The following is a 26,961-nucleotide window of genomic DNA, read 5'->3' as shown; positions in this document are numbered from 1 at the left end:
AAAAACAGATAATAGTAAAATTCAAAATGTTTGTATATATTTGAAAGAAAGAGATTTGTTACTTACATGTATCAATGATGCTATGTATTTCCTACATGGCCCAAGACAACTCCTTCACTCAGCGGCAGTGATTCCTCTTCACTCAGACAGGCTGAAAGGTTGGACACCCAAGCTTTGATGTTTCATCACACTGTCAAAGCTTTGCGGAAAACTTGAAGGCTTTTTTCTTTTTCTTTTTTTTTTTTTTTTTTTTAGCAAACTTTTAATTTTGTTTCTAAAACTAAAATTTATTTATTTATTTAAATATTAAGCGTATTCGTTTAATCATTTTGGACTTAAGTATTGATGCTTTTAGTATTTGCAGAGTGAAAGGTTATGTTTCATGTGTAAGAAAGCACGTTTCCTGGAGATTGTTTTAGCACTCATCTGGTATCTTTAATCCCAGGACTCAGTGATTCTGTTTGGTCTGCATGTTAGTGATGGGTGAAGGATCTGAGAGGATATAAAGATTTTGTTGGTTTTTTTTTTTCCTTAATCTTGAGCAGCTGGTTGATACTTTTGTTAAGCAGCAAAAATAGTACTTTCCAATTCAGAGTAGAAATGCAAGTTCTTTTCTCACAAAGAGGTTGCTTGGTTTGTGCCACAGAACATTGGTAATAAGGTTTTATCTGTTTGAAAAGATTTGTTATCTATGCTATTTTCAGGTGAGAAAAACTAAGTACTATCTTGGGTTTTAGTGTTGGCTCCATGGTGCTTGTTATTCAGCGCATAGATCTGATTTATTTAGAAACCTATAAAAATTCCTTAGGGGCTTAAAAAGCTTTTACACGTCAATGTCACAGTACTGCACATAAGAATTAGGCTTTGTCTTATACTGACTCTTCTATATGAATTCATTTTTATATATGTTTGCTACCATGCTTGGTTTGATTGTCCTAATAAGATCTTAGGTTCAGACTGATATTTGCAAAGTCCTGTGAGTGATTGCACGTGCAGGTTCTAGAATTTTCTGATCAGTGTCCTAGGGAAGAAATATTTCATTTATTCTGCTTGGGATTTAAAAATGAATAAAAAATGCTCTGCACTTCTTAGGAGCAAGTTCTATGTACAGCAGATTAAACACCAGAAGTTGAAGGCTGTAATTCGTAGGGCTCATTTTTACATCAGCTCATCATTGCTGGCGTAATGATCACAACCAAAGCTTGTGACGGGCAGAAGAGCAACTTCACAAGTAATTTACATCAAAATTGGTGCTCTGCAGAAGAGAGTTGATGTATGAAGAGGTGTCTGCTCTGGAGTAAACACTAGCTGTGTAGCTAGTCTTTTAATATCTTCTGTGCAATGTGGATTATTTTTCTGCGATGCCCAAAAGCGTTTTTGCTTTCCCCAGTAAACTTAGCTATAAGCAAATGCACCACATTTTTGAAGAAGCATCAGCTGTTAGGAAGTTTAGGAAGTTCTCTTGTATTTATATTTTATGTTCTTTTCACAGTGGGAGCCGTCTAGGAGGCCTCATTACCGTGATGTGTTACTTTTTCAACCATGGAGAGGTAGGATTACCACCTTATTTTTCTTCCCTCTTATTGAAGAGTAAGATCGATCTAATTTCCTTAAAGACAATTATGCTGCTGATTTAAATGAGGATGAATGTAAAAGGCTAATAGGAGTAAGACATTACTGAATGCGAAATAGGTTACAATTTGTATGATGTATAGCACTGTAATGTATCACTTTAGATTTAAAAAATAAATAAAAATCAGAAGGGAAGTGTAAAGTAATTCTGAGATTCACGTCTTAGTAGCACAACAAGTTCAAGTTTCAGAACATCAAAATCTTTCTTCCCTGTTCCAGACATAATTGGACTTAGATGCATCATGTGCATAAGCCTTAGAAACTGTGGAAGTTTTCTTTAGATTGCTATGTATTTTATCTGAAATTCATGAATTCACATAGTGCAAATAAACCCCTGTTCTACTGCCGTTCTTTTTGGATGATAATTTGGAATTAGTATTTTATCCTTTGCTAGAAAGCTCTGACAAGAGTACACATTGTTTTGGCACACTATGGCACAGTGAGCTGTGCTGTCCTACTTGGCACAATCTAAGAGACTTCATGTCAGATGACAGGAAACACACATAAATCTTTCACAATTATGTGTACTAATTTTGATGGTAATTGGCAGACAACTTTTCGTTTATTTTACATTTTTAAGCACCTGTTTTACACTGTTAATTTAACATATTAGTGGAATATCAGAACAATAAGCAGATAATTGAATGGTACTGATTCTGGTAATATCTTTGATAAAACAATATTTTTAAAATGTCTTTAAGGTTCTGGGAATCAAAGTAGAAGGGACAAGATTGTATAAACATGCTGTAAGGTTTCATAAATTCATTATTGTCTATGTTAAGTTTTTGGCCTTCAGTAATAAAGAATCTTTCTGATTTCTAGTATGAATCTATTGATAGCCATTTTCTATCCATTGGTATGTCAAAAATGTCCTCTCCTTGAAATATTTTCTTCTTCCATAATGCTTATGTCCAAAGCTGTGTACTCAAAACAATTTTATCCCCTGGTTAGCCTTCATGTAAGGTTTCTGAATGGACCAACCCTTTCATTTTCCTTAAGATAGGAAGTTACCAGGCTTCTTCTGCATCTCTTCTTGCAATTTGTGAACACAACTCTCTTTTCAGCAGTCCTCTCAGGAGTATGTATTAACATCCATCAAAGTATTTTTCTTTTTTTGCAGAGAGGAAGGGGGATTAAGCCTATGCTAATTCTTTTTTGCCTTTTGTTACTTACAGAGTCAGCTTTGTTTTGTGTGCAACAGAAGATAGGTAGAGGGGCTTAGGTGCTTTCTGCATTGAAATTGCTCTATTTACTTCAGATTGTATCCTGCTAACTGATTGCCACAATGCAAAATGGTATTTCGGGCTATAGAAGTACCTCCCTATCTCCTGTAGGCTGTGTTTGTGTGTTTCCTGGGCACAGGTTCAATGCTGTTTGTCCTACAGTGATAAATTGCTGTCTAAGGGAAATGGAGTTAGACAAAGGAGAGTGGCTAATACTATTGTGAAAGCTACGTTTGTGGAAGAAAAGCTACAGAAATAATTTGTCAAAGCATGCTTAGTAGTTTTGCAAAAATTTTGCACGCTAAATAGGATGAACACAATTCTCTCTGTTGCAACAGTAAGTAAATACAGTTTGAAGATGCATTTCGTTCAAACTATTTCTGCTAACTATTGGGTGAAAGCCGTCTAGGTGCTAGCTATGTAGTTGTAATCAAAGATTTTGCTTACCTTCACTTGTAAACCTTGGATTTAAATGTGATTGTGTTTCATTCGTCCGGACGCAGAGTGGTTTGGTGTGTTGTGTTCTTTTGTTGTTTTTTTAAACAGATTCCACTTAAAATATGATTTCCTGCTGGTAGGCTGCTTATGCATCTGAAAGAATGCTGTGCAGAATTGAAATAATCTGAAGGATGTTTTTTAATCATATAGGAACATAAATTTTAGATAGTAAATTAGTATTAAGTAATGTTCCTAACTTTGAAGTTACAATTTTTTTTTTTTTGATGACCAGTGCCATGTGCACACATTTTCTAAAGAGCTGAGTATAAGGATCAGAATATCAGTGAAGCGGGTGAGCTGTTTGTCACAAACCCAAAGAAGTTAATGAAGAAGATATTGGGTTGATTCAATTGCATTATTTTTGACTTCAGTAGGCTAAAGAGTGAAGGAAACAATTTAGAATAGCTTTGTAAACTTCAGTTTGGTTTTAGTAGCCTATCCTAGAAAGCAGATTTTATAAAAATTTTCTGTCTTGCTGCTGCTAGAAATGTAAAATGTTTGTAACCTGAATGGTCTAGTGTGGTGAAGAGTGTGTTGGTTTTTCCTCTCCCCACTCACATTGTCCATGTACGTGTGGCAAGTGACTGCCTGAAGTTGGAAGTAATGTCAGTTAGCTGAATGACTTGTTAAGTTCAGCAGAAGCAGAGACGAGCAGAGGCTCTCCTGGCTGTTTTCTTAGAAGTTCTCTATCTGTCACACTTAGTTTTGGAAGAGTAGTAATTTGTCTTTTTGTTAAACAGTGCATCATCGACCTCAAGTCTGAAAGCTGCATCCTTTCTCCTTTTCTTTTTTGCATCCTGTCTTGTTGGTTTTCTTCTTGTGGGGTGTTTTGTTTGTTTGTTTTGGTTTGTTTATTGTGCTGTTGGCTTTTTGTTTTCCTTTGAGGTTTTTTTTTGGCTTGTACATAGAAGTTTTGGGGTTTGCTTTACTGAAGAGTTTTTGGTCTTTCATTTTCAAATGCAGATGCATTGCTTTATGAAAGTACAGCACCAAACATTATCAGCTAACCCAGTTCTTATTTTTAGTGCACTCGTGTCATGTGGACTCCCCCTCTTCGTGAAAGTTTCTCATACCCATTCCTTGTGCTTCAGATGTTGCTTTTGACCTATATTCTCAGGTACCTCTCAATTTATACTTAGCTTCTAAAAGTGAGTTAAAAAAATGGAATGTGGGAGGAAACATATTTGAATGCATTTGTTTAGATATTATCGTGCTGTAGGAATATCATTAACATAGAAACTTTCCTGTGGCTGTTACATTGCAGATGCTGCACTGGTAGAGCTGTAGTCATGTTACTCATTTATTAAAAGGAAATTGTTTCAACTTGAAGACATGATTAAAATAAATATCAGAATTACTATGTTGGGAAACACATGTCTGAATTTTAAAAAAAAAAAAAAAAAAAAAAAAAACAACACACAAAAAAGAGAATTTTTGGTTGATGTCACTTCTATCCCATGGAAAGCAAGCTATACTCCAGGAATTGGTTTTGTCCCTCTTGGAGAGTGGTACGTTGATTGCACTTAGAATAAGCTTATGCTATGAAACAGCGAATGCAATAGCACCCATAAGCTGTTATGTTCTTTCAATTCATGTGTTTATTAGTTCAGTCTTTCAAGCAATCTAATGATAATAATGCAGAGATGCTCTTGAGTTCATTAGCCCTGCTTTTCTGTGGTTGTTTCTGGCCTGCAGTGTGACTGTGTCTTGCCTTTGGTTTGAAAAATAAGCATGGTTGTTAATATGAGGGTTTTCCACTGAATTCTCTTGCATCAGATTTGCAGTGTATTTGTGTTTCAACTGAATTTTGCATAACCACAGATTTTCCTTTATTAGGTTATACTGACTTGTAGTTATTGGTGATTAAACCAAAAATGCATCACTCTCATCTGTCACTATCTTGTATTTTTTAGGTAAGAAAAAAGATACAAAATGAAAGATAAAAAAATATTTTAAAATACATCATTAGGAGTAGTTTGTAGAATGATTGCTAGATTATTTGAATGGTAAACATTCATTTGAGGCTAAATAGTTAAATGTAACAAAAAACAGTGAAATTAAATACACTGATCCCCGTGTATATGTTCTGTATCTATAACTACGACACTTGATTAGATAGATGTGCTACTGCTTCAAATCCTGGTGTGTGAAGTAGTAATGGAGCTTGTGTGCCTACCAATGACCAGTGAAGGGATTTCAAAAAGTTGGCACGATGTTTTAAGACTTAACTTTCAGATTTTCAGTTCGAGTTCCTACTTCCAAGAGCCATGCATGCTGGTCTTCTGACATAATGGAGGAACTATCTTTGAAACAGAGTCTAGAATATGGTAGAATCATGCTCAGCATGACTTCCAGTACTTAATCAAAAGACTTTTTAGGAGAAACTGAAGAAAATTTTACAGAATTTGCTGAGACTTGTGTTATCTGTTGGGTTTGGGTTCTTTTCAGCGACTGTTTATGATCTCCTAATCTTTCGGAGGCCACTTGGTGTGAATTTAGAATCATGGCATGTTTCTGATATGATCTCTAAGCTAGAGTTAAATAAATAAATAATAATAAAAACCCAACAACTTTTCAGCAGGAGATGGAAAACAGGCTATTTTCAGTCTAAGGTGAGTTTTGTGCATTTGTCATTGCCCTGGAATCCTGTGCTAGGATCGCTGGCGAAAAGTTGTGGAGAGGAGATACAGAAGAGATGAGAGAGAATGCTGGAAGAGTGAAATCACTGTCAGATACAGACTTTTATGAGAATAATTGTGATTCTGGCTGAAATAAAAGTAGTTGTGACCTGACTGCAGTTGCTACACGAGGGTGGACTACACAGAGTGCTCCAGGTTGAATTCCTGCATTGCATGCTCTCAGAAAAATACATGCTTGGAAAAGGGTGACTCATCAAATCATTAAGAAACATTAGAACTATTGTTTTTGGAAGTTGAGGGAAAATGATGCTAAATTTACTTGAGTGTTACTTTGCAAAGACTGTTATTGCTTGCTAACTTCCAAGGTAACTTTTGTTTTCGTTCCATGCATTCTGATAGTATGCAAATATCTGTGTAGTTTTAACTTACTGATACCTATTCTGTCTCTTTTTCCCAAGGATTCCGAATGTTAATAAAGGAAGCTTGATTGCACTGTGTGTTTCTAATATCTTTTTCATGCTTCCCTGGCAGTTTGCTCAGTTTGTTCTTTTAACTCAGGTAAGACCATATTCACCTCTGCATGGTCTTTTTCTTTACTTTAACCAAATTGACTATTTTGTACAGGCAGCCATTGCGTGTACAATTATCTTGATGCTTTCATTTCAGCTAGACTTGCCGTCAGGGAAGATTCACTCCACTTATCACACCAGGTTTTTTCTAGTCTTTAAAGTTGCTCCATTTAAAAGTCTTTTTTTATTTTTTTAACCAGGACTAAACAAATTCTTTTTTCCTTAAAAGCAACCTTCAGCACAGGATCATTACATTAGAACAAACGCAGAACATAAGAAAACTTTGTACACTGAAATACAAAAATAAAAAAGGCATTGATCTTGCATTGCTTTGGGCTCTTCACAATTTTTTGAGTAGAGCAAAGTTTGCATGGATGTGACAGCTGGCATAATTTTACATGGTTTCCTATTTAATTTTAAAAAACCTGACAGCAGTGGCATAATTTTACTGCATGAGGGTTCGTACAGTTGAGGTAACTTAAACAAGTGCTACAAGAAAAGTAGTAAATGCTAATGTGGGCAATAGGTTACTGTCACGCAGCACAATTTCTTAATGTTTAAATTGACTGCAAAGTAACCTGTTGTTTAAAACCTGTCCACGCCTCCATACCTTTTCAATTGTCTGCTGCACTCAGAAGAGGTGTTGATTGATTGGAGTTGATATTTTTGAACAATCTGTATATACTGTGTATGCAGATTTTCTAACTAGAGATGAGGAAGCCATTTAACAATGTAAAATATAAGAAATGCATTGCTGTGCCCAGTTTTAGATGCTGGCCTTGAAATTTGATATTATAGTTTCATGATTTTTCCTTATGTTTTTAGCAAGCTACCAAATCAGTGAATCCAGTTTTTTTTTTTCAGCACCAAATTGTGGATGCTTTGCTGAAGATGTGGGGCTAGATGATGTTAATTAATGCTTATGTTTGTGTTTTGTTTTTGTTTTTAATCTGTTTTCTCATGGGTGAAAGATGATGTGTTCAGTGCTGGATTGTGATGACTTACATTTCTGTAAAGCTGAATACTTGCTCCTTGGATGCTCAAGTGTGTTTGATAACTGTTACTAAGAGCTGCAAAATTCATGTTTCTTGAAAGAAGCAGTTATAAAATGTTGACATATTTATTTAGCAAAAAAAAGCAACGAAAGTTTGTGTATGATTATTTGAACACTTACATTTGTGTATGAATACATATCTGTTAGAGCAACTTGACCACTGCAAATTGTTTTAACTTTCTTTTTTTACTTTTGATTCTAGATAGCTTCATTGTTTGCTGTGTGTATTATGGGTTATATTGACTCCTGCAAATTACAGAAGATACTCTCTGTTCATATGGTATATATTTTTTCTCCAACTTAAGTCCTATCAAACTGTTCAGAGCTTCAAAAGGCATTGTGTCTGAAGTGTTTTCCTCAATTATACGACAATTTAAAAGATAGAAGAATAGAATAGAATCGTTTATTTGGAAGGAACTGTCAAGTATCATCAAGCCCAGCAGCCTAGCCATTTAATCAAAAGCTAAAGCACCTGAACAAGAGTGTTGCCCAAATGCATCTTGAGTACTGGCAGGCCTGGGGCATCAAGCTGTTCTCCAGAGTTTGACCACCCTCACAGTAAAGAAATTATTCTTAATATCCACTCTGGCTCTCTGTCGATGGCTTTGTGCCACTCCCACCATGGAATCTGTGCCCAGGAGCAGAGCCTGACAACTCTCTGCTTCCTCTTCTCAGGGAGTTGCAGAGAGAGGTGAGGTCTCCTCTCAGCCTCCTCTTCTTCAGGAGGACACAAGTCTAGTCCAACCCAAGTGTCCTCAGCTTCTCCTTCTAGCCCTGTCATCAACTGTGGTGCCTCCTCTGGAAGCTTTCAAGGACCTTGGTGTCCTTTATTATACTGTGAAGCCCAGGGCTGCATGCAGTATTCAAGGTGAGGCTGCACCAACACTAATTACAGCAGGAGAATCATTTTTTCTAACCGACAGGTTATGCTGTCTTTAATACACCTGAAATGCGTTTTGCCTTCTTGGCTGCTGGGCACACTGCTGGCTCCTTCTGAGCCTGCTGGCACCTACCTCCCATCTGTACTTGTGAGAATCATTCCATCTCACACGTAGAAGCCAGCATTTTCTTTTGTTGAACTTCATGCTATTGATGATTGCCCAATGTGCCAATGTATTTAGATCCCTTTGCAAGGCCTCCCTTGCCTCAAGGGAGGAAACAGCAAAGGCTGGAGGGGCCTGGATTTAAATATTTGATCTTAAATGTGTATATCACAGTGACAGAAACGACAGTCTGTCTGATGCATTGGAATTTCCAAACTCCAGAACCATTTTCAACCTAAAAGGTCTATAAAAATATTTTCTATCTCTGCTTATTCCGTGAATTCAAAGATGCATTCACAAACAGCAGATTAGAAAATACACTAAGTAGTAGAGCATGAGCAATAAGAAGTTGAAAAGGTAGCACTCACTTCATGCCTTTGGTTAGTGGAAACAATAAATGAGATGTTTGCAGTTCAAAATGAGAGAATCCCAGCTCAAAGTGGGTTTTGAAAACTACTGAAGTCTGGATCGCACAAAGATGTTGTGGTTGTTTGGAGAGCTGTTCAGAAAGGATGACAAAAAAGGTATCAATTTGGGGGAAAAAAAAACCTTTTGTAAAACTGATCAGAAAGTCAAGAAAGGCAGGAGATGACAATAAGTAAAAGACAACTGAGCTTCAACATGATATACCTGAACTTGGTTTTTAAAGTTAAGAAAATGATTGAGTTCTGCTGCCAGGAATTTTTGCTCCTCGAAGAGAGACAACAGTCATAAATATATAGGAAGATGTAAGACTACAGTCATAAATATGTAGGAAGATGTAAACAACTTTCTGAAGAGTTGTGTCCATTTTTAGATGAATATTTTTGCTAAAATTATGCTATGCAAACTTAGTGAACGGAAAGCGAATGTTTACCACATGAAAGAAGCTTAGAGCTAAACTGTTTCATATTTTTTTTCCATACTCTTTGAAATATGGTAATTGGTAAATGAAAGGCAGTGATAAGTTCTGTACAGCCTAATTCCAGTTTAAGCCTGGGACACTAAGCACGTGTTCCTAGTCATGCTTAAAAGGGAAATTTGCAAGTAAGCATCTTGGCTTAGTCATATTTTTTTCTGCAGAAATGGGATGAAATATTTGTACCTTTTGGCTTACATCAATAAGTGTATAATACTGGTGACAAAGTGCCATAAAAAGCCTAAATTCAGTATTTGTGTTGTATTATAGAGATATATACTGAGATTGGGGAAACTGCCAGTCTTTCTTCTTGGAGTTTATGATTCCACCTCTCCACTCCCCTAGATTTTGTGGAAAATTCAAGTCTAACTGTGAAAAAAAAAATACAAATGGCTACATATTTTATTAATAACTATGCTGTTATTACTTATTCCTGTGCATAGAAAGAGAAGGCAGAAATTTTATTATTATATTAATATAATAATAATTTTATTTATAAAATTATATTATATAATAATATTAATATTATTAAAGATACTTTTATTATATTAACATATAATATTATGATATTGCTTTATTTCAAATTAATTTAATTGTTATTATGGCTTTCTTAAGTTTGGAAATTAATGCAGCTTGCTTTCTCTTAATAAGAAAGCACAGCAGGAGGTCAGTGTGGTGCATAAAAGTTGTATTGACTTTCAATGTGCTATAGCTGTGCCCATGATGAAATTTCATTGAATTTGACTGCAATTCTCAGTTTGTAAGAAAGAAAGCAACAAACTTGTTTATCCAGGACTCTGTTAGATAATAGAATAGAGAGGTACTCTTTTTTATTTCTTTCTAGTTATTGCATTAAGTTAGGAATAACTTCACAAATATAAGTGGTATCTCATGTAAGATGAGTTTGTCCTGTGATCAATATTTTAATGTATATGTGCTTTTAAATATAAATTAGTATAATACTCTATACTTTTCTGTCTGCTACAATGAAGTGATTATAATTATAATCAGTGTTTTCAGAACAACTCTTCAGAATAACTCTCAACAAGTTATGAAACCTGCAGCTGTTGGGTGGGGTGTCTTTAAATGTCAAGTTGTTGGTGATAAGGGTAATTTCTATATTTAGCAATAATTTTCTATTTTAAGTTTAATTATTTTTCTTCCTTCAGGTATCTCTCGTAGTGTGTTTTATTCTGATGTTTGGTAATTCAATGTTATTGACATCATATTATGCTGCATCTTTAGTAGTTATCTGGGTAAGTTGTTTAAGGACCACAAATCATAAGACATAAGAATGTAATGCTGTGCTGTTTTGTAAGCGTTGCTGTAAAATGTGAAATTGTTGCATTAGAGAAAATCTTCAGATGTCAAACAGATTTTAAATACATTTGGTGAATGAATGAATAAATATTAACTGAAAAACTGCACATTTTTTTCCCCACCAAAACCTCTTTGTAAGGGAGATTGCGGTAGGGCTCAGCTCTCTTTGTTTAGGTCAGCTTAAATTTTACAGGATTATGTGCTCTGGTTAACACAGTCATAAGATTTGACCAAAGTAATTTCAAAAAGAAAACATGAGCAAGGAGGAGTTTTGTTTCAAATGCTCTTCTATCAGTTGTGAAACTGCAGATGCAGTGCGGATGACTGTGATGTGTATTACAGTGGTTTAAGACTGTCTGAAACTGCTGTGCCATTCCCCAGGTGTGAAATTATTCAGTGAAGGCTCATCGTGTTGATTCACTGTTTTCATTTCGACTTGAAAAGTTAAAAACAACCAACAAAAAGCAACTCCCCTGATGATGTTTAGTTTCAGAATGGTTTTTCTGAAGGGAATTATGTACATGGGGAAAAAGGAGTTAAGATCGGGTGAACCTTTCTGCTTCAGTGTGCTACAAAAATACCTCAATTCCTCAGTCTTTCTGCCTCTCCTAGAGATTTGGATCTCAGTGTATGCCACATATGGACTTCAAAAAGCACTGAAGTTAATTATGTTTTTCTTAATTACATTGTTCATCAAGTCAGCTTAAAGTTTTCTGTATACTGTAAAATGAGAAACAGTGATAAACAGAAAGAACCAATATTTTCCTGCTTATTCTGTTGTCCTGTTTGGAAATTGTCTATTGTTCAGCTAGTAATTTACTAATTTCTTCAGAAATCTTTTGAGCTTTGGATTTGATTTAAGGAGATGTAGAACAGTGTAATACAGAATTTTGGTTATTAAAAAGAAAAACAGTCTTTCCTTAATCACATATATAACTTCAGTAAAAGTTTTTGTTTTGGTGGGTTTTGCCATTGCAGAGCGAAATCACAGGACTGTGCATTCATCTGTATTTCAGGTTGCGTTGATTCTGTAGTCTGGTGTGTGGTTTTGTTAGTTTGCTTTGAATAAATGGTTGCATGTTAAAATAGACACTTAGCATCCTGGATGATTTTTTTTTATTGGAACATTGGATGTTATTGGAACATTTTGTTGTTGCTGTATCTTAACTGGAGATGTGCATTCATTTTATTTGTAGGGAATTCTTGAACTGAGCCCACGAGTCTTTAAAAGGAGCAGAAGTCAAGTGTGCCTGTGGGTAAGGAATTTCATACATCTTGAATTCCAGAAAAAGAACTATGCCCTATTGTTTTGGTTTAGTGAAATAGAGGGATAGCATCTAGTTTATTTGCTAGCGGGAAAATCAAGAAATACAGATAAACTACTCTTTTTCAAGTAAATTGTCCCTATTTCCAGAAATTCATTTTAAATTACTGAAGGAAGAAAAGGTGTATAAGTATGCATTTATTTCACAAAATTGAAGCAGCCTTGAAATGACAGCACATTCAATTTTATACTACCAACTTAAATCTGTTTGCAATACCTAACATCTGTATAAAAACTCTTTAAAACAAAAGACATTTAAAGAGGTGGTTAAAAGAAGTAACAGTGCTTGCAAAAATAACAGTTAAGATACTACTATACAGAGTCATTAAAACTGTGTCCTATACTGTCATTATTTTAGAATAAGCTTGGTAACATCAAGCAGTATCTACATAATTACTTAACTGAGTTTAGGAAAATCTGGTCTTCTCCAAAGTTCAACTGTAGTAAAAAGAATATGGTGGCAAGTATTAAAAAAGAATTGCTAAGTAGAGGTTTTAAAGTAAGTTAGAATTCTGCATCTTGTAAGGCTGAGGTAAATATGACAAAGCTAGTGAGTAGGATAAGATTATAGTTGCATTTTATGTTGTATGCAATGGTAAGTTTACGAGAGAGAATTTTTATGCTGTGGAAGTGAAAAAAGAAACAAAAAGCAGAGGCAGTCAGAAAAAGATTAGGTGCCCCTCAGGTATTCATGTTCATATGCAGCCCTTAAATATGATGAGTGAATGCAACCTTGGTTACATTAGGTTAAAGATAGGCTTGTATCTTTTTATTATATTCTCTCTGAAAGCATCTGCCATTGATCCCTGTCAGATATAAGATGCTGAGCCAAGTTTTCCTGCTTAGTTGAGACAATCTTAAAAGGAACTAAATAAAACTAAATGGCCTAGAATTTCTTTTTTTCTGTTACAGACATAAACATGATATGCAACTAAAAATAGTGATTGTATGTAATTCTTCTATATTTCTTTGACAGTTTCTCTTGAGATTATCTTGAAGAGGTACTGTAAGGCAGATTCCTTCAAAGGTTTGGATTAGCAGAGTAATATAAACTGATAATAGCAGAGAGGCTGTAGTAGGATTTAAAAAAGAACACAACAAGCCCCAGTGTCCTCTAATCTGGGAAGTGTAATTAATTAGAAAAAATTGTAGATTGTGGTGATAACTTAGGAGTGCTTTCAACTAATCACTAAATGTAATAAGCTTTCTTAAAAAGAAGGATTTTACCTAGAAGTTTGCAGAGAGGTTTATTTATTTCTGAATGTCTTTTAAGGTCATTGAAGGATGTGCCTGGTTAGTTGGGACGGTCACCTTGAAATACCTGACATCTTTAGCATTTGGAGTAGCCGATGATGTAAGTCCTCTGTCTCTTATCAAAAATGCATTCAATTTTAGTGTCTTAATGATACATTTTCTAAAATTCTGAGATTTCTTTTGCAGAAATGGAATAGGGATTGCATATGTTTTTTTTTGTTCATTATGAATGATGACTTTGAGGCGTTCTGCCCTGTTTGTGAGAAGACAGGTGTCTTTACTGTTGAATTCATAAATACTGTGTTAGCTTTTAAATATGGCTTCATTGAGATCTGTTTATTTTGGATATCTTCTATCTACTTTTTTGTTTCATTTATTTGGCTCTTAGTTCACTTTCCTCTGAATCTAATTTTTAAGACAGTTCTGAAATGCTTGTGACTAGGACTCCTAACTGCACTTAAGTCCTATTATAAAAGTCTGCTATTCCTTCTATTATAAAATCTGTGCTGGTGCTGCTTACTTAGGTGTAGGGGCAAGATGATGGAAGCTCGTATCTTGAAACATGAGTATGTAAACTGTATTCTTTTTGAACCCAGCTACAGTGGTATCACCTCTTCCACTTTCTGCTTTTTCTTTTGTCCAGCATGTTACAATCAAATATATTATTTACTCTACTCAAGTCCGTTTGTAACAGTTTTGTAAATGACTTAAACTTTTGTTTTAATTAAACATACTTTCATATGCTTTTAAACTACTTAATTGCAGAGAACAGTCTCTTTTTTTTTTCTTTTTTTTCTTTTTTTTCTTTTTTTGCTTACTGCAGGTTTTTTTTCTTTCCCTGTATTTCCTACCAGGCTCATATAGGTAATATATTAAAAGCTAAATTTATTGGCTACAAGGATTTTGATACATTAATGTATACCTGCGCTGCGGAGTTCGACTTCATGGAAAAAGAGGTAATTTGATCAAATTAGATTATTATGGAAAAGGGAACTTTTTTTTTGTTTATCTCAGTTCATAACTTAAAATGCCTATGAGCCGTGACTGCCATCGTAAGACTTTTCCTTTTCAAGTTCCAGGTGGTTACTGGTCAAATCAGAGACACTTAATGAACTTCAGCTAAATTTAAATTGTTTTAATATTGAACTGGACTAAAAGTAATTGTTTTGATTTTGTGTCTAAGAAAAGTCTTTACTTAAAAAGAAGTATTCGTTCACGGATAAGTGGAAGGTCACAGTTCTGCACATTTAAGATTTTAAGTGACTGAGGGGAAATGTGATGAGAACTACAAAGATGTGGTAGATTTAGGTTGTGGATGAACATCAGAGCTTCTTAATGTTCTGCTAGTAGACTTTTCTAGTTCACCGGTGTCTAGCTATGCTTTCAGAACATTTATAGGTTACTCAGAGTATTCAAATTCTTTTGAGATACAACCTGCTTCTAGTCTTTGAATAGCTTGCAAAAGGAAGGGTGATAATATTCAAATGACATTTGTATTAGGACCTCTAGTGAGTGGGATTGCTGGTTGGAGTTGAAATTTGAGTTTCTTAAAGCTTGCTTTGTTCTTTTGTTTGTTACATGTTTAAATTTGCTTCAGTTAAGGGAGAACGTTTTATATTATATCATACTTTCTTTAAAATGACAATCGTTGTAACCTTAGACAAATAGAAAGCAACTAATTCAGTTTATTTCCACTGTAGACTCCAATACGATACACGAAGACTCTACTGCTACCAGTTGTGCTGGTGGTCTTTGTTGTAATTGTCAAAAGGGTAAGTGATTGACTTACAGAATCACATTTTCCTTGAATAGACTTTTCCCTTGCTTTTAAGGGACCACTGTTTATTTTGAGGTAATAAAACAGAATTTCTCAAAAATATTTGAATGCAATTCAGAATTTCCTTGGCGTAGTTATTTACCAAAGTTCCAGTCCTGAGCCAATGAGTTGATATTAAACAGCAGAAAAAAAATCTATGTCACTTAGCTGATGAGCGCTGTAACAAAAGTTTACAACTGTTTTGGTAAATTTGATTATGTATAGTTTGTGTGAAAATAAGTTACAGTTTACACAAGAACAGATGGGATAATTGTTGACTGCTTGGCTAATGAGGTATCCTCAAAAATTTTTTTGCTGAAGCATTTTATTGTAGCATTGTCTGAAAATGAGATTGCTCAGGTGTAATTTAATTTAGCAAATGTTGGAAATGTTTTCTTCTGCTTTTGAAAATTTATTCATATCTTTGTTGGTTTTGTTTTCTTTAGGCAGTGAAATATCTTAGGTGGACTTTTTCTCATCCAGAACAGTGTGGAAGGTAAATATTGTGTACTTTGTGAATGTAAAGCTGATCTGCCTGCTGAAAGTTCATCTGATTTGATATATGCTAAATAACTTAAAATGTTGCATTATCCATTCAAAAGGACAAACACAGATTATGTATAGATCACTAACTGAATGTCTTTGATGTGCTATTCCTGATATTTTTATAGAATATCTACGTTAAACTGCTGAAGTTAGTGTTAGACATCCTACCAAATGTTTGATTTCATCACTGATTTTTCTGCCCTGCTCCTAAGCTGGTATTTACTTGTAGGAGAAAAGTGAATAGGCCCGTCAATAGGGAATGCAAGCTGTTTCCTCCCCATTGTTATTTTTTTCCAGGTTGTAAAGATACGCAAGTTTCATTTTGAGAAGGGATCCCAGCTGTTTTTACTTTATCTTCTAAACGCCTGTATTACATGTTCTGTCTGTTATAGGCATTTGGCATCACTTGTACTCAAAAGGGGTGAATTTGGCCAATGGAATATTGCCTTTTCCCTAACTGACAAATCTTCTTGCTCACTCTCCTTTTTATTTTTTTTTTTTGTATTTTATATATATTTTTTTTACTCAATCATTTCAGTCATCACTGCTTTCCAGAATGTTAATGGCTTTTGTCAAAATTTCAACAGATGTGAGCAGGTTTCACCATTTTGCCTTCACAGATAAAAACAAGTATAGGTAATTTTCTCTGTATTCACATATGGTTTTGGCTTTTTCAGAAGTAAATAAAAAATCTACATAGTGCCTAAATAAACAAATACCTGGCTTTTTTTTTTGTGCCATTTCTTTACTTCTTTTGCATTACCAAGATTTCATTCTCCAAATAAGCCTTTCCAAGTATGAAATAATTCCTGAATGTAACGAAAAAAATAGTATTCAGATTTCCATATAGATGTAGGATGGAGGATAGGTAATGATATGCAGAATATTTCAAAGTTTGTCATGAAGACAAAAAACCATGTGTGCCATGCTGAAAGTAATGCCTCTAATTTATTTTCATGGTAACTACAACGAAGAGCATGATGATATTATTTGATAAGAAAAAAAAAATTCTCTGCTACAGAAACCTATTTTCCAAAACAGTCACCACCACTAACTATGCATTTGCATAAGAGATAAACAAAAGCCTGCATGCCACACTAATAAAAATCTGCACCAGCAGAGGTGACCCACTATTGCTGCTGCCACTGCTGAAACACACCACCCACCCCTCACTGTGCTCACATCCACTGTTTGGTCTGCATAAACATTCAGCAAGCATCAATGAATGTCAGTGGGTGCAAATGTCTCCACGTGGAGGAATTCAGTGGCTCACCTTTGCTTCATCCCTACTTCCATGTCGGATGCTGCTTGGTCAGACTGCCCCTCTGCTGCCTTATGTCACAGGGTAACAGAATATGATGGGATATTGATGGAAAGTTTAACCTCTACTGCCAAACCACAAATATCCTCCTCTGATGTTGTGAGCCAACAAAATAAAACAGGAGGCATTACTTTCAGAGCAGCCCTTGTAAATCTGTGCAGGAGCTGACACATGCTTACTGAATTAAGTTGTTTAAAACCACTATAGATACCTATGAAGTAAAGATGTTTTCTGTATGATATAAACACATCACATGATGTTTCTTTGTTTTAATATTCAGAGAGGAACGTTTTATCCAGGGTGAGGTAAGTTTTTTGGTTTTTTTTTTTTCCTGCATAATTTTATTCATAAGTTAATATGAATACTTAACCATTTGCAAGCTGTATTCCAATCCTGATGCTGACGTGTGGTTTATTTTAAGCTAGTTGTTTGCAGTTTTTGTATTCTTGTCTTAACTTTTGTCCAGCATGTCACCAAAGAATAACTGTGGAATGCTGAATAAAAATATACCAATGATGGGGTGGCAGTGAAAAATAAGAAGCTTTGAGGCTTTTGCTAGACACTATGGAAAAACATTGAAATTGTGCTTGATCTTCAGCTTTCCCTATGTAGACCGAGTACCAGAATAGTATCTGAGTCTATGTGGACTGAGTACCAGAATAGGTATAATATATATGTGCTATAATCTTGTGACTGATGAATATTTCCTCTTTAAATATTCTTTTTTTTTTAAAAAAAGAAACCATAATAGAAAAAAAAAAACCAACATTGTGATGTCATTCTTTTAATAAACTTACCCAAAGATTACAGTTGAGTGGCAGCTTTCTAATGGCTTTCTTTATTTTCGGTTAAGTCAGCAGAACTTTAAGAGCAGTTTACTGTGGTTTGTGTCATGAGGAAAATCTGACACCATTCAAATATTATTAAAATCAAATTAAAGCACTGATTGTAAAAATGCTTCTATGCGTTCTCAAGTGTTTTCCACTTCCACAGGCAATGTAGAATTAGTGTTGAGTGATACCTCTGCTTTTTAACTTTGAGAATACTAAAGCAAATTGCCTGTAGTGGTGTAAGTAGCAAAGATTGTTTGCCTCTTTCTTTTCACATTTAATTAGTTTAGGCCTTCGAACAAAGTTTTAGCAAGGCCTCTTCACTTCTGTAAAGAGATTACATAAGAAATTTTACCTCTTACTGCTTGACTACATTGTGGTTTAACCCAACAGGCAGCTCAGCAACATGCAACCTTTCTCTCGCTCCTCACCTCCCAGTGGGATCGGAGAGAAAACAGGAAAAAAAGGATAGAACTCATAGGTTGAGATAAAAGCTATTTGGTAAGACAGAAAAGGGAGAAAGAAATAACGGTAAAGATTGCATATATGTATATAAGTATTTCACAAAATGAATGAGGCACAAAGCAATTGCTAGCCACCTGCTGACCGATGCCCAGCCAGTCCCTGAGCAGCAGCTGCCCCACTGGCCAACTCCTTTCAGCTTTATAGGTTGTTTTCTTTTGCATTATGTCATATGGTGTGGAATATCCCTTTGATCGGTTCAGGTCAGCTGTTCTGGTTCTGTCTCCCCAGCTCCTTGTGCCCTCTTCCCCTTGTTCTTGGCTCTGTGCAGTACGGCTCAGCAACAGCTAAAATACTGTTGTTTTATCAATATGTTTTTCTCCTAAAGCAGAAACACAGCATCATGCCAGACACTGTAAAGAAAATCATCTCTGTCCCAGCTGAAACCAGGACACTCGGTTTCAGAATCTTCTTCGTAGCCAGCCATCCCTCCAGCTCCCCTTATTCTTAGTGCTTCTCCATCCTGCTTCTTACCTCTACTTCCTATAGACACTTCAGAAAAATGTCCTGTTTGCTGTCTGAAATGTGGAAATCTTTACTTTCACCTTGACTCTTTTCCAGATAAAATTGTCATTTGAGCTATACTGAAAGTGAATATCTTGGTTTGAGACAAATATGTAAATATTATGCTTCTCTGTGTATATACACATACATAAACACATATATATACATATAAAAACATATACATAAATACATATTTATGTATGTAAATACAAACATTTCTTAATTTTTTGCAGGTGGTATTCCATGCATTGCAGCTGTTGGCGTACGGTGTCCTAGCAATTTTAATCATGAGGCTAAAATTATTCTTGACACCGCATTTATGTGTTATGGCTTCCTTGGTGTGTTCAAAACAGGTAAGATCTTTATGTAGTCCTGTAGCTATCTCAATATTTATGCTAGTAGCTAGATATTTATTCTAAAAGAAATTTCTGTGAGTAATTGCTGAATCTGAGTATCACATTTACACTAAATTGCAGTCTAAAAATACGGTTACGGATGTTCTGTTCTCCCTTCTCTCCAAATAAATTTAAACTTATCCAACTGCATTATTATACAAATTAATGTGTTGTATTAAGCATGAGTGTAGAGAGGTACACTGTAGATCTTATTTTGCTTGCTCGCTTATATGCTCTTGAAACTATTTTGATCAGCTACTGATTTTATTCAAGCAGTATTTGAGTTAGTTTACACTGTATTTTCATGGCCCTTTTGAGCTCACAGCTTTGTGTGTATGACTGGGTTTTAAAGGTACAGTTTTATATGGTCTTACACCTTGCAAACACTTCAGCCTTAAAAATCAAAAAGTCCTGTGCCTAACTCAGTTGCAACTTTGCTTGCCCAAAGTACCAATATCACAAAATGTTACTAGGAATTTTTTGAGGTTTAAATTTCTTGGAATTGACTTTCAGTATTTCAGCATCAGTATTTTTGAGATGTGAATTTGACTGAATCTGTATCTAAATAGTTTCTTTATAAGTTTTGCATTTGTCGAAACCGTTAAGCAATCATTTGTGAAGCAAACAGGGAGGTGGATGGAAATCTGGCCGAGTGGTTGGGTCCCAGATCTCATGATTAATGATATGAAGTTTGATTGGAGTCTACTAAATGGCTCTATACCTCAGTGTCAGTATTTGGTCCAGTCCTCTTCAACATCTTCATTAAAGGTGTGGTATAAAGGCAGAATTTGCTGATGTTACAAAACTGGTAAGAGTGGCTGGTATACCAACCAGGTGCATTCACTGCCATCCAAAGGGACCTCAGCAGGCTGGAGGGGTGGGCTGATGCAAACTTCATGCAGCTTAACGAAAAAGAAGTGCAAACTCCTGTACCTAAGAGTGAACAACCCCAGTCACCAGTATGTGCTGGGAGCTGACCAGCTGAGAGCTTGGCAGAAAAGGGCCTGGGATTCTGGTAGATGCCAAGTTGAACATGGGGCAGGAATGTGTCCCTGCTGCAGAGAAAGCTAATGGTATCCTGGGCTGTGTGAAGAGGAGAATTTTTAGCAATCTCCTGTGCTTAGCACTGCTGAGGCTACAGAGGGCTATTAAGGTGATAAAGGAACTACAATATGCATCTACAAGGCAAGTCTGAAAGAGCTGGGACTGTTTTGCCTGGAGAAGAATAGGCTATAGGGGGGATCTTGTCAGTAAGTGTGTGTGTATTGAGGGTGCAAAGAGGATGAAGCTGCTCTTTTCAGTGGTGCCCAATTAGAATACAAAAGGCAGTGGGCACAAATAGAGACACAGCAGGCTCTGTCTCATGATAGAGAAACTGTTTTTCACTTGAAGGGTGACTGAGCACTGGCACAGACTGCGTGGATAGATGGTGGAGTTTCCATCCTTGGAATTATTCAGAAGTAGCTTAAATGCAGTCCTCAGCAACATGATTTAGATGGTCCTGCTTGTGCAGCTAATTTGGACTAGATAATCCTCAGAGGTCCCTTCCAGCCTCGGTCATATTCTTCTATAGAAAATGTTATTCACGTAATACAGAGTGAGTATCCAACATGAAAGAGTGAAAGGTGATGACTAATACTGAGCTGAATTTCATAAGGGAACAGATTAGGGAGATGAGTGGATGCTGAGAAATATTATGGACAAAATATAGATGAAAGGAAAGGAGAGAAGTGACAGAGTGGAGGGACTAGCAGTGGCTGGGGAAGACAGTTACTGTGCTAATAAGAAATTTGAAGCTTCTTTTTAAAAGTCAGAAAAACAGAAAAGGAAAAATATCTGTCATTTTCTTCTGAAGTGATTTCTAGATAGTGTCTACTTTATAAATGAATTCAGTTCAAAATTAATTTGTTCTTAATTATTCTAGTTTTATCTCTTTTTTTTTCCTTGAAAGAAAATTGATGGGCTCTTCTGACTTGTTATTATTGAAAACTCGTACAGAAATTTCTAATGTGTGAATCTTAGTTTCAGTTCTCAGTCTTCTGAAGAACTGAAGAGCAATAAATTTGACCTACTCTTTTTGGTTGTTGGTTTTTTCTTTTTTCTTTTTTTTCTGTGTGGGGAGAAATAATCTCTGAAAGATAGAAAAAATACCTTGCAACAGAAAACATTCCTCTCAATCATTCCCTATCAGTTTGTTTCCTCCTCTGCTTCTTCTGTATCACAAGTTAATTGGTTCTGCATATTAGTGAAAGTCTGCTTTTGATGAATTTTATTTTAAATTATTTTTTTAAGCATCTGAGTAATTTGCAGCCTACTGCAGGGAGCCTGCTTTATCAGGGGAGTTGGACTAGATGATCTCCAGAGGTCCCTTCCAACTCCTACGATTGTGTGATTCTGTAATTGCACTACAGTAATTCATCCTGGATTGTAGGTTTTTGTTTATTACTGTAATAAAGGCCATCATGACAGTTAATGATATCTGGTGCTTCCAGTAATCATTATGTTTTGGTTTTTATGGGATGCCTCGCATTGTCACCATAGGAATTTTGGAAGGATGCATTCAGAGTATTTCACCGCAATTTTGTTTTCAAGTTATTTCAGTTCTTCAGAATTTAGTTTGTGCCACTGACTGCAATCTAGTCTGTTAGTAGAAAGGGTAGCATTTAAAAACAGAGATGGGAGAGAACAAGAGTGCAAGGTGAGATATTCTGCCTCCACGGCAGTTTGGCCCTTAGTCATTCTGCTGTTGATCCCTACAGCTGTAAAGTGACAGTAAGATTCTCAGAAACCTACCAATGCAAATGTTCTACAGAGCTGTCCCTTTGGACCAGATAGCTCATGTCTAGTGATTTCATTTTTTTTTTTCCTTCTTTTCAGCATCTAAAAGTCATAGTTAGGTTGAAAAAAATATAGGTGTTGAATGCTAGGAAAGGTAAGGCTTTAAATTGCTGCAATTTTTTTTCATAGAGAGGAGACTAAATGACAGTCTACTGTATGTGACAAGACCTGTAATCGTAGCCCTATCTTGAGCCTTAGGAGTCCATACCCATGTTCAGGAGTGCTACAGTTTAGGTGAATGATTTAAGTAAACTACAAATAGCTCTTTTATATTGCTGTTTGTGAGGGTTGTTTGCCTCTTCAGCATGTTCCCTACATTTGTGCTGATTGATTCTCTCTGGTCTGACAGATGTCTTTGCACATGTGAACAGTCAGCATGTAAAAACAAGCAAAAGATACTAGAAATAGTTTGTAAGCGTGAGGAGTTTTTTGTTTTATTCTTTCAGACCATTGCATGAGCCTTTATATTCTCCAGTATCTCAGTGTTGTGGCTTGTGGCACCTGATTGATAATAGAGATGTTACTGTTTGCATGCATTTGTTTCCTCTTCTGTTAAGGGGAATTCTTCTATACTAAGTGAAATTCTGAGAGCAAAGACGAATAGTTGCAGAGACTTAAAGACTTAATGTGTATATTTAGCATAAATACGTAAATAAAATTTATGTAATAAAAAAATAACATGAGGAACAGCATCTAGTTTTTTAAAAAAAAAAAAAAAAAAAGAGCTGCTTTTAATGTTTTTTTTTGGTGGTGGTGGTCTTAGGAGGAAGTTTTTCACCCAGAGGCTGGTGAGGCACTGGCACAGGTTGCCCAAGGAGGCTGTGGATGCCCCATCCCTGCAGGCATTCAAGGCCAGGCTGGATGTGGCTCTGGGCAGCCTGGGCTGCTGGTTGGCGATCTGCACATAGCAGGGGGCTTGAAACTCAATGCTCATTGTGGTCCTCTTCAACCCAGGCCATTCTATGATTCTTTGATTCTAAATTGCAGATATGTTCAACCTTTCTGGGCTCTTTATGCAAACGTAACAGTGGTGAATTCAGATAATTCTAATGTTACTGAGGTTTTACAAGAGCATGACAGGAAAGCAGTTTTCTTTGATTTAAAAAGCCATTGAACTCAAGTTCTATCATATTATTGAACTGAGATTTTTGCAACTGTTGGCGAAAGATGAACTTTACCCTTTTAGAATAACATATAAATGAATTCATTTTGCTTCATCCATCCAGACCTACACTGCAGTGAGGCATTTTTGGCATATTAAATTGGCATGGATAGTGCTAATCTTGTTAGAGTGGTTAGCAAGTCTTTGAGAATGAGAGTAGTACATTGTACGTTTTTGGAGAGGTGGCTTGGGAGATCAAAATCATTTCAAGTAGTGTAGAACTAATTTATTAAAAAAAAAAAAAAGAAAAACAACAACCACATGTATTCATTGGTACAAACTTAGTGAGAAACTTTATCATTTCATATTTTAATAATAAAAAGTGGGTGAAGGTATGTGGAATGAAATATGTTTGTTTACTGAATATTTGATAGTTTTGAAATCTAAAGTCTTCTCAGAGTAGCTAAAAAGAGCTTACACTTTCATGTCTGAGTATTTGCTTACAGCCTACAATAAACAGTCTGTAGGGAAAATTGCAAAGGCTAGCCTCTTCAAGGAAGGGAGGAATGGGATATAAGTTAACATTAGCCCAAATTCTGCTTTTTTATTTGCATTTTTCAGAAGTTTGTGACGCTAGTTTTGCTTCTAGATGCAAGTAGAAGATAAAGTACTGTGTGAATACCGTTAGCATTACTGAATTCTCCTTGCAGAATTTGATGTTTTGACTAGAACTGTCAAAGCTGTACTCGTATCAAGTTTCATTTTTGTAGTATTGAAGATAAATGCACAGTAAACATAAATACTTATTGTGAGGTTTCACCAAAGTGTGGTGGAGAAGCAATAGAAGAAGAGGTGTCTTCCATTCTAATGCATATTAAGTTCCTTATGGAGAAATAAAAATGAGTTGTGCTGCATACATTGTTACTGAATTGTTCTCAAGAAAATAATCAATTCTTGTATTTCAGTTGTTTGGATGGCTCTTCTCTAAAATCCAGCCCAAAACATTGGTGTTTGCTATTTTAGCACTGATGGCAATAGAAGGGTCAGCAAATCTTCAGACTCAGTGGAACATCATGGGAGAATTCAGCAATTTGCCACAGGAGGAACTTCTAGAGTGGATACAAGTCAATACTAGACAAGGTAAACTATTTAATAATGTATGTTGTTTGCTGCTTACTGTGAGATGCAGCTATAGAACTTAGTATGAAGATCTGCAAAGCTATTGCTACTGTCTTTGGCTTTGCCTTGAGACTATTCACAAACAGTGGTTTAGTCATGTATGGCTTTCGTATAGAAGTTGCCTCAAATAGAGGAGAGGAAAAAAAACACAAAAAACCACAAAAAATAGTTTTGTTAGACTCCAGCCTGCCAATCTAGAGGTGCTGGCTGCTGGTGTAGTGCTTCTACAACAAGACTGGTTTTGCAAAGTCCAATTGAAGGAGGTTTTTGCTTTGTGACTCTGGTTCTCTATGTGGGTCCATGCTCATTATTTTACTAGAGGATAATTCAAAGTGTCTGTGTTGTGGTTGCTTCTGTTCTTTTATGAAAGAGAAAAGAAGTATCATCAAAATATCTGGAAACAAAAAATTTAAAAGCAAGAAAATTCACTTAATCCAAAGAAGTCTAACATTTTATTGCTCGCTTAAAAATGGAGTGAGAAATGACAAAAAAAATTCCAGTATTCTCATAATTAATATATTCTGCTACTAATCCAAGAAAAATAAAATATGTTATAACTCCAATCTTAGATGTTTAATTATTTTAAATACTTATATTGACATCAAGGTTTTAAAATTAGAAAGAAATGATTTTGTGCATATGCTGTGTGTGCTGTATAAGGCTTTTTCAAAAGGATTAAGTACTTCATACCTCTTCATGCTTTTCTATAGGATTGCTATTTTAGTTATTTCAAGAATACTTCTCTGCTTTTACTGCTTCAGTCTTGATTTCAAACATGCCTTTCACTCTGCTTTTCAGATGCAGTTTTTGCAGGAGCAATGCCTACAATGGCAAGTGTTAAATTGTCAGCACTTCGTCCTATTGTAAACCATCCGCATTATGAGGATGCAGGGTTAAGGTGAATATCAAAGCTGAGGATCTTTTTTATTAAAAAAAAAAAATAAATTCTCCTAATTCTGTTAATGTGAGTAATATGCAGTAGGAATGGCATCATGTTATGTAGTAAATTTTGTTTCTGTATCTTTGTATCTAGCCTTGAATATTACATTTCAAGTGCATTGCTCTTGATGTTCTTACATCTTCTACTCAAAGTAACCATGGTTGTTTCCTGCTACAGAAACATCAGAGTGCTCTGTATACTGGTTTTGGAGTGATTGCATTTGTGAGGAAATCATTGCATCAAAGCAGATTTTTTTTTTAGGATTTTTTTTTTTTAGCCCTTCTATGAAATAAAAAACCTTCCTGTGCAACCTAAAATTAAAGAGTATGTTTTATTGCTATATTAGCTAAATTTTAATGATGTTTCTCTTGCAGGGCCAGAACTAAAATAGTGTATTCCATGTACAGCCGGAAACCTGCAAAAGAAGTGAAAAAAGAATTAATAAAATTAGGAGTGAATTACTACATTCTAGAAGAGTCGTTGTGCGTAAGCAGAAAGAAGTGAGTAATCCCTGCCTTTCTCACAGGAATTATACACCATCCAAATATGTCCTATGAGATTTGGATCAGGCAGTAGCACTGAAATGTTAATCTGTGCTTTGTTAAAAGTGCCCATAATACATCTTCCTCCAGCTTCTCCTAGCTGGAGAAGTGCGATCAACTTTAGTAACTTCACGGTCATTGTGTGCACCTGAAAAGCTGTGTTTTATATATTCTTAAACTTCACTGTAAATTACAACAGTTCACAAAGGAAACAATTGTTCAGTGATGGCAAGAACAGACACAAATGTACAATAAAAGCCCAGAATGATTACAAGGTGCAGAGCAGAACATGGTTTGAGAACCAGAATTTTATGACTGGTGGTGGTCACTGAGAATTTTGTCACATTTAGACTGTAAGAAAAAGGTATGCTACCTTTCTTAATTTTTCTTTTGAGCCTTTGTGACAAGGTCACTTGAATTTATTTGCATTAAGGATAAAATGAAATCAGTCTATTTTATTTCTTTGGTATTATCACTGGCAAGGTTAGGAAGCTTGTAGCAATATTAACATTGAAAGGTAACTGCAGAGAATTTATATTGGTTGTGAGCCTTAATTAAAAAAAAAACCAAAACAAAAAACAAGGATGTAGTACTTTTTTAAAGATGCTTTATTTAGTGAGTGTTTTAATTAGTGAGTTTTCTTTATATATGTCTGGAATGTGAGAAACACCCTCCATTTAATAGGAAGCTTTAAGGGTCTCTGGTAATACATTTTATATAGTAGGAATTCTTTCATCGTACGTGCTGTTCCCTCTGAATTCATTGCTATTATGTAACCACAAAAGCAATTAAATTTAATGAATTACTAGTATATTTATTGACTTTGTAATCTGAGAAGAATTTCTACTACAAACATTAACTTCAAATAGAAGGCACAATTAAGTATTCATAGAAAGGTTTAAAAAGTCAAAGTCAGCATGTTTAAATGCTTTCTCTCTCTCTCTTTCTCTCTTTCTCTCTTTCTCTCTTTCT

The 26,961-nt window shown here is 35.4% G+C and overlaps 1 protein-coding gene and 1 long non-coding RNA gene across 2 annotated transcripts in view; both read left to right on the top strand.

Moving 5' to 3' along the window:
- The window catches only part of DPY19L1 (dpy-19 like C-mannosyltransferase 1), a 47,741-nt gene that overhangs the window by 18,794 nt on the left and 1,986 nt on the right, over window positions 1-26,961 (top strand). Inside the window, 15 exon segments of the mRNA XM_042888799.1 lie at window positions 1,493-1,550; window positions 4,379-4,470; window positions 6,451-6,550; window positions 7,818-7,895; window positions 10,726-10,812; window positions 12,073-12,132; window positions 13,474-13,554; window positions 14,309-14,410; window positions 15,155-15,226; window positions 15,717-15,766; window positions 17,418-17,442; window positions 19,227-19,346; window positions 24,294-24,468; window positions 25,306-25,405; window positions 25,822-25,947. Of these exon segments, the coding sequence (XP_042744733.1) occupies window positions 1,493-1,550; window positions 4,379-4,470; window positions 6,451-6,550; window positions 7,818-7,895; window positions 10,726-10,812; window positions 12,073-12,132; window positions 13,474-13,554; window positions 14,309-14,410; window positions 15,155-15,226; window positions 15,717-15,766; window positions 17,418-17,442; window positions 19,227-19,346; window positions 24,294-24,468; window positions 25,306-25,405; window positions 25,822-25,947 (1,326 nt within the window).
- Window positions 4,771-5,995, top strand: LOC122189539. Its single transcript, XR_006181852.1, has 3 exons — window positions 4,771-4,861; window positions 5,190-5,266; window positions 5,932-5,995. It is a non-coding gene; the product is annotated as an uncharacterized LOC122189539 (long non-coding RNA).

Source organism: Lagopus leucura, unplaced genomic scaffold (genome assembly GCF_019238085.1).
Source record: "Lagopus leucura isolate 7727_CA_CO unplaced genomic scaffold, USGS_WTPT01 Super-Scaffold_100157, whole genome shotgun sequence".
Lineage (NCBI taxonomy): Eukaryota > Metazoa > Chordata > Aves > Galliformes > Phasianidae > Lagopus > Lagopus leucura.
The sequence above is the reverse complement of the archived record's forward strand: the minus strand, read 5'-3'. Positions and strand labels throughout refer to the sequence as shown.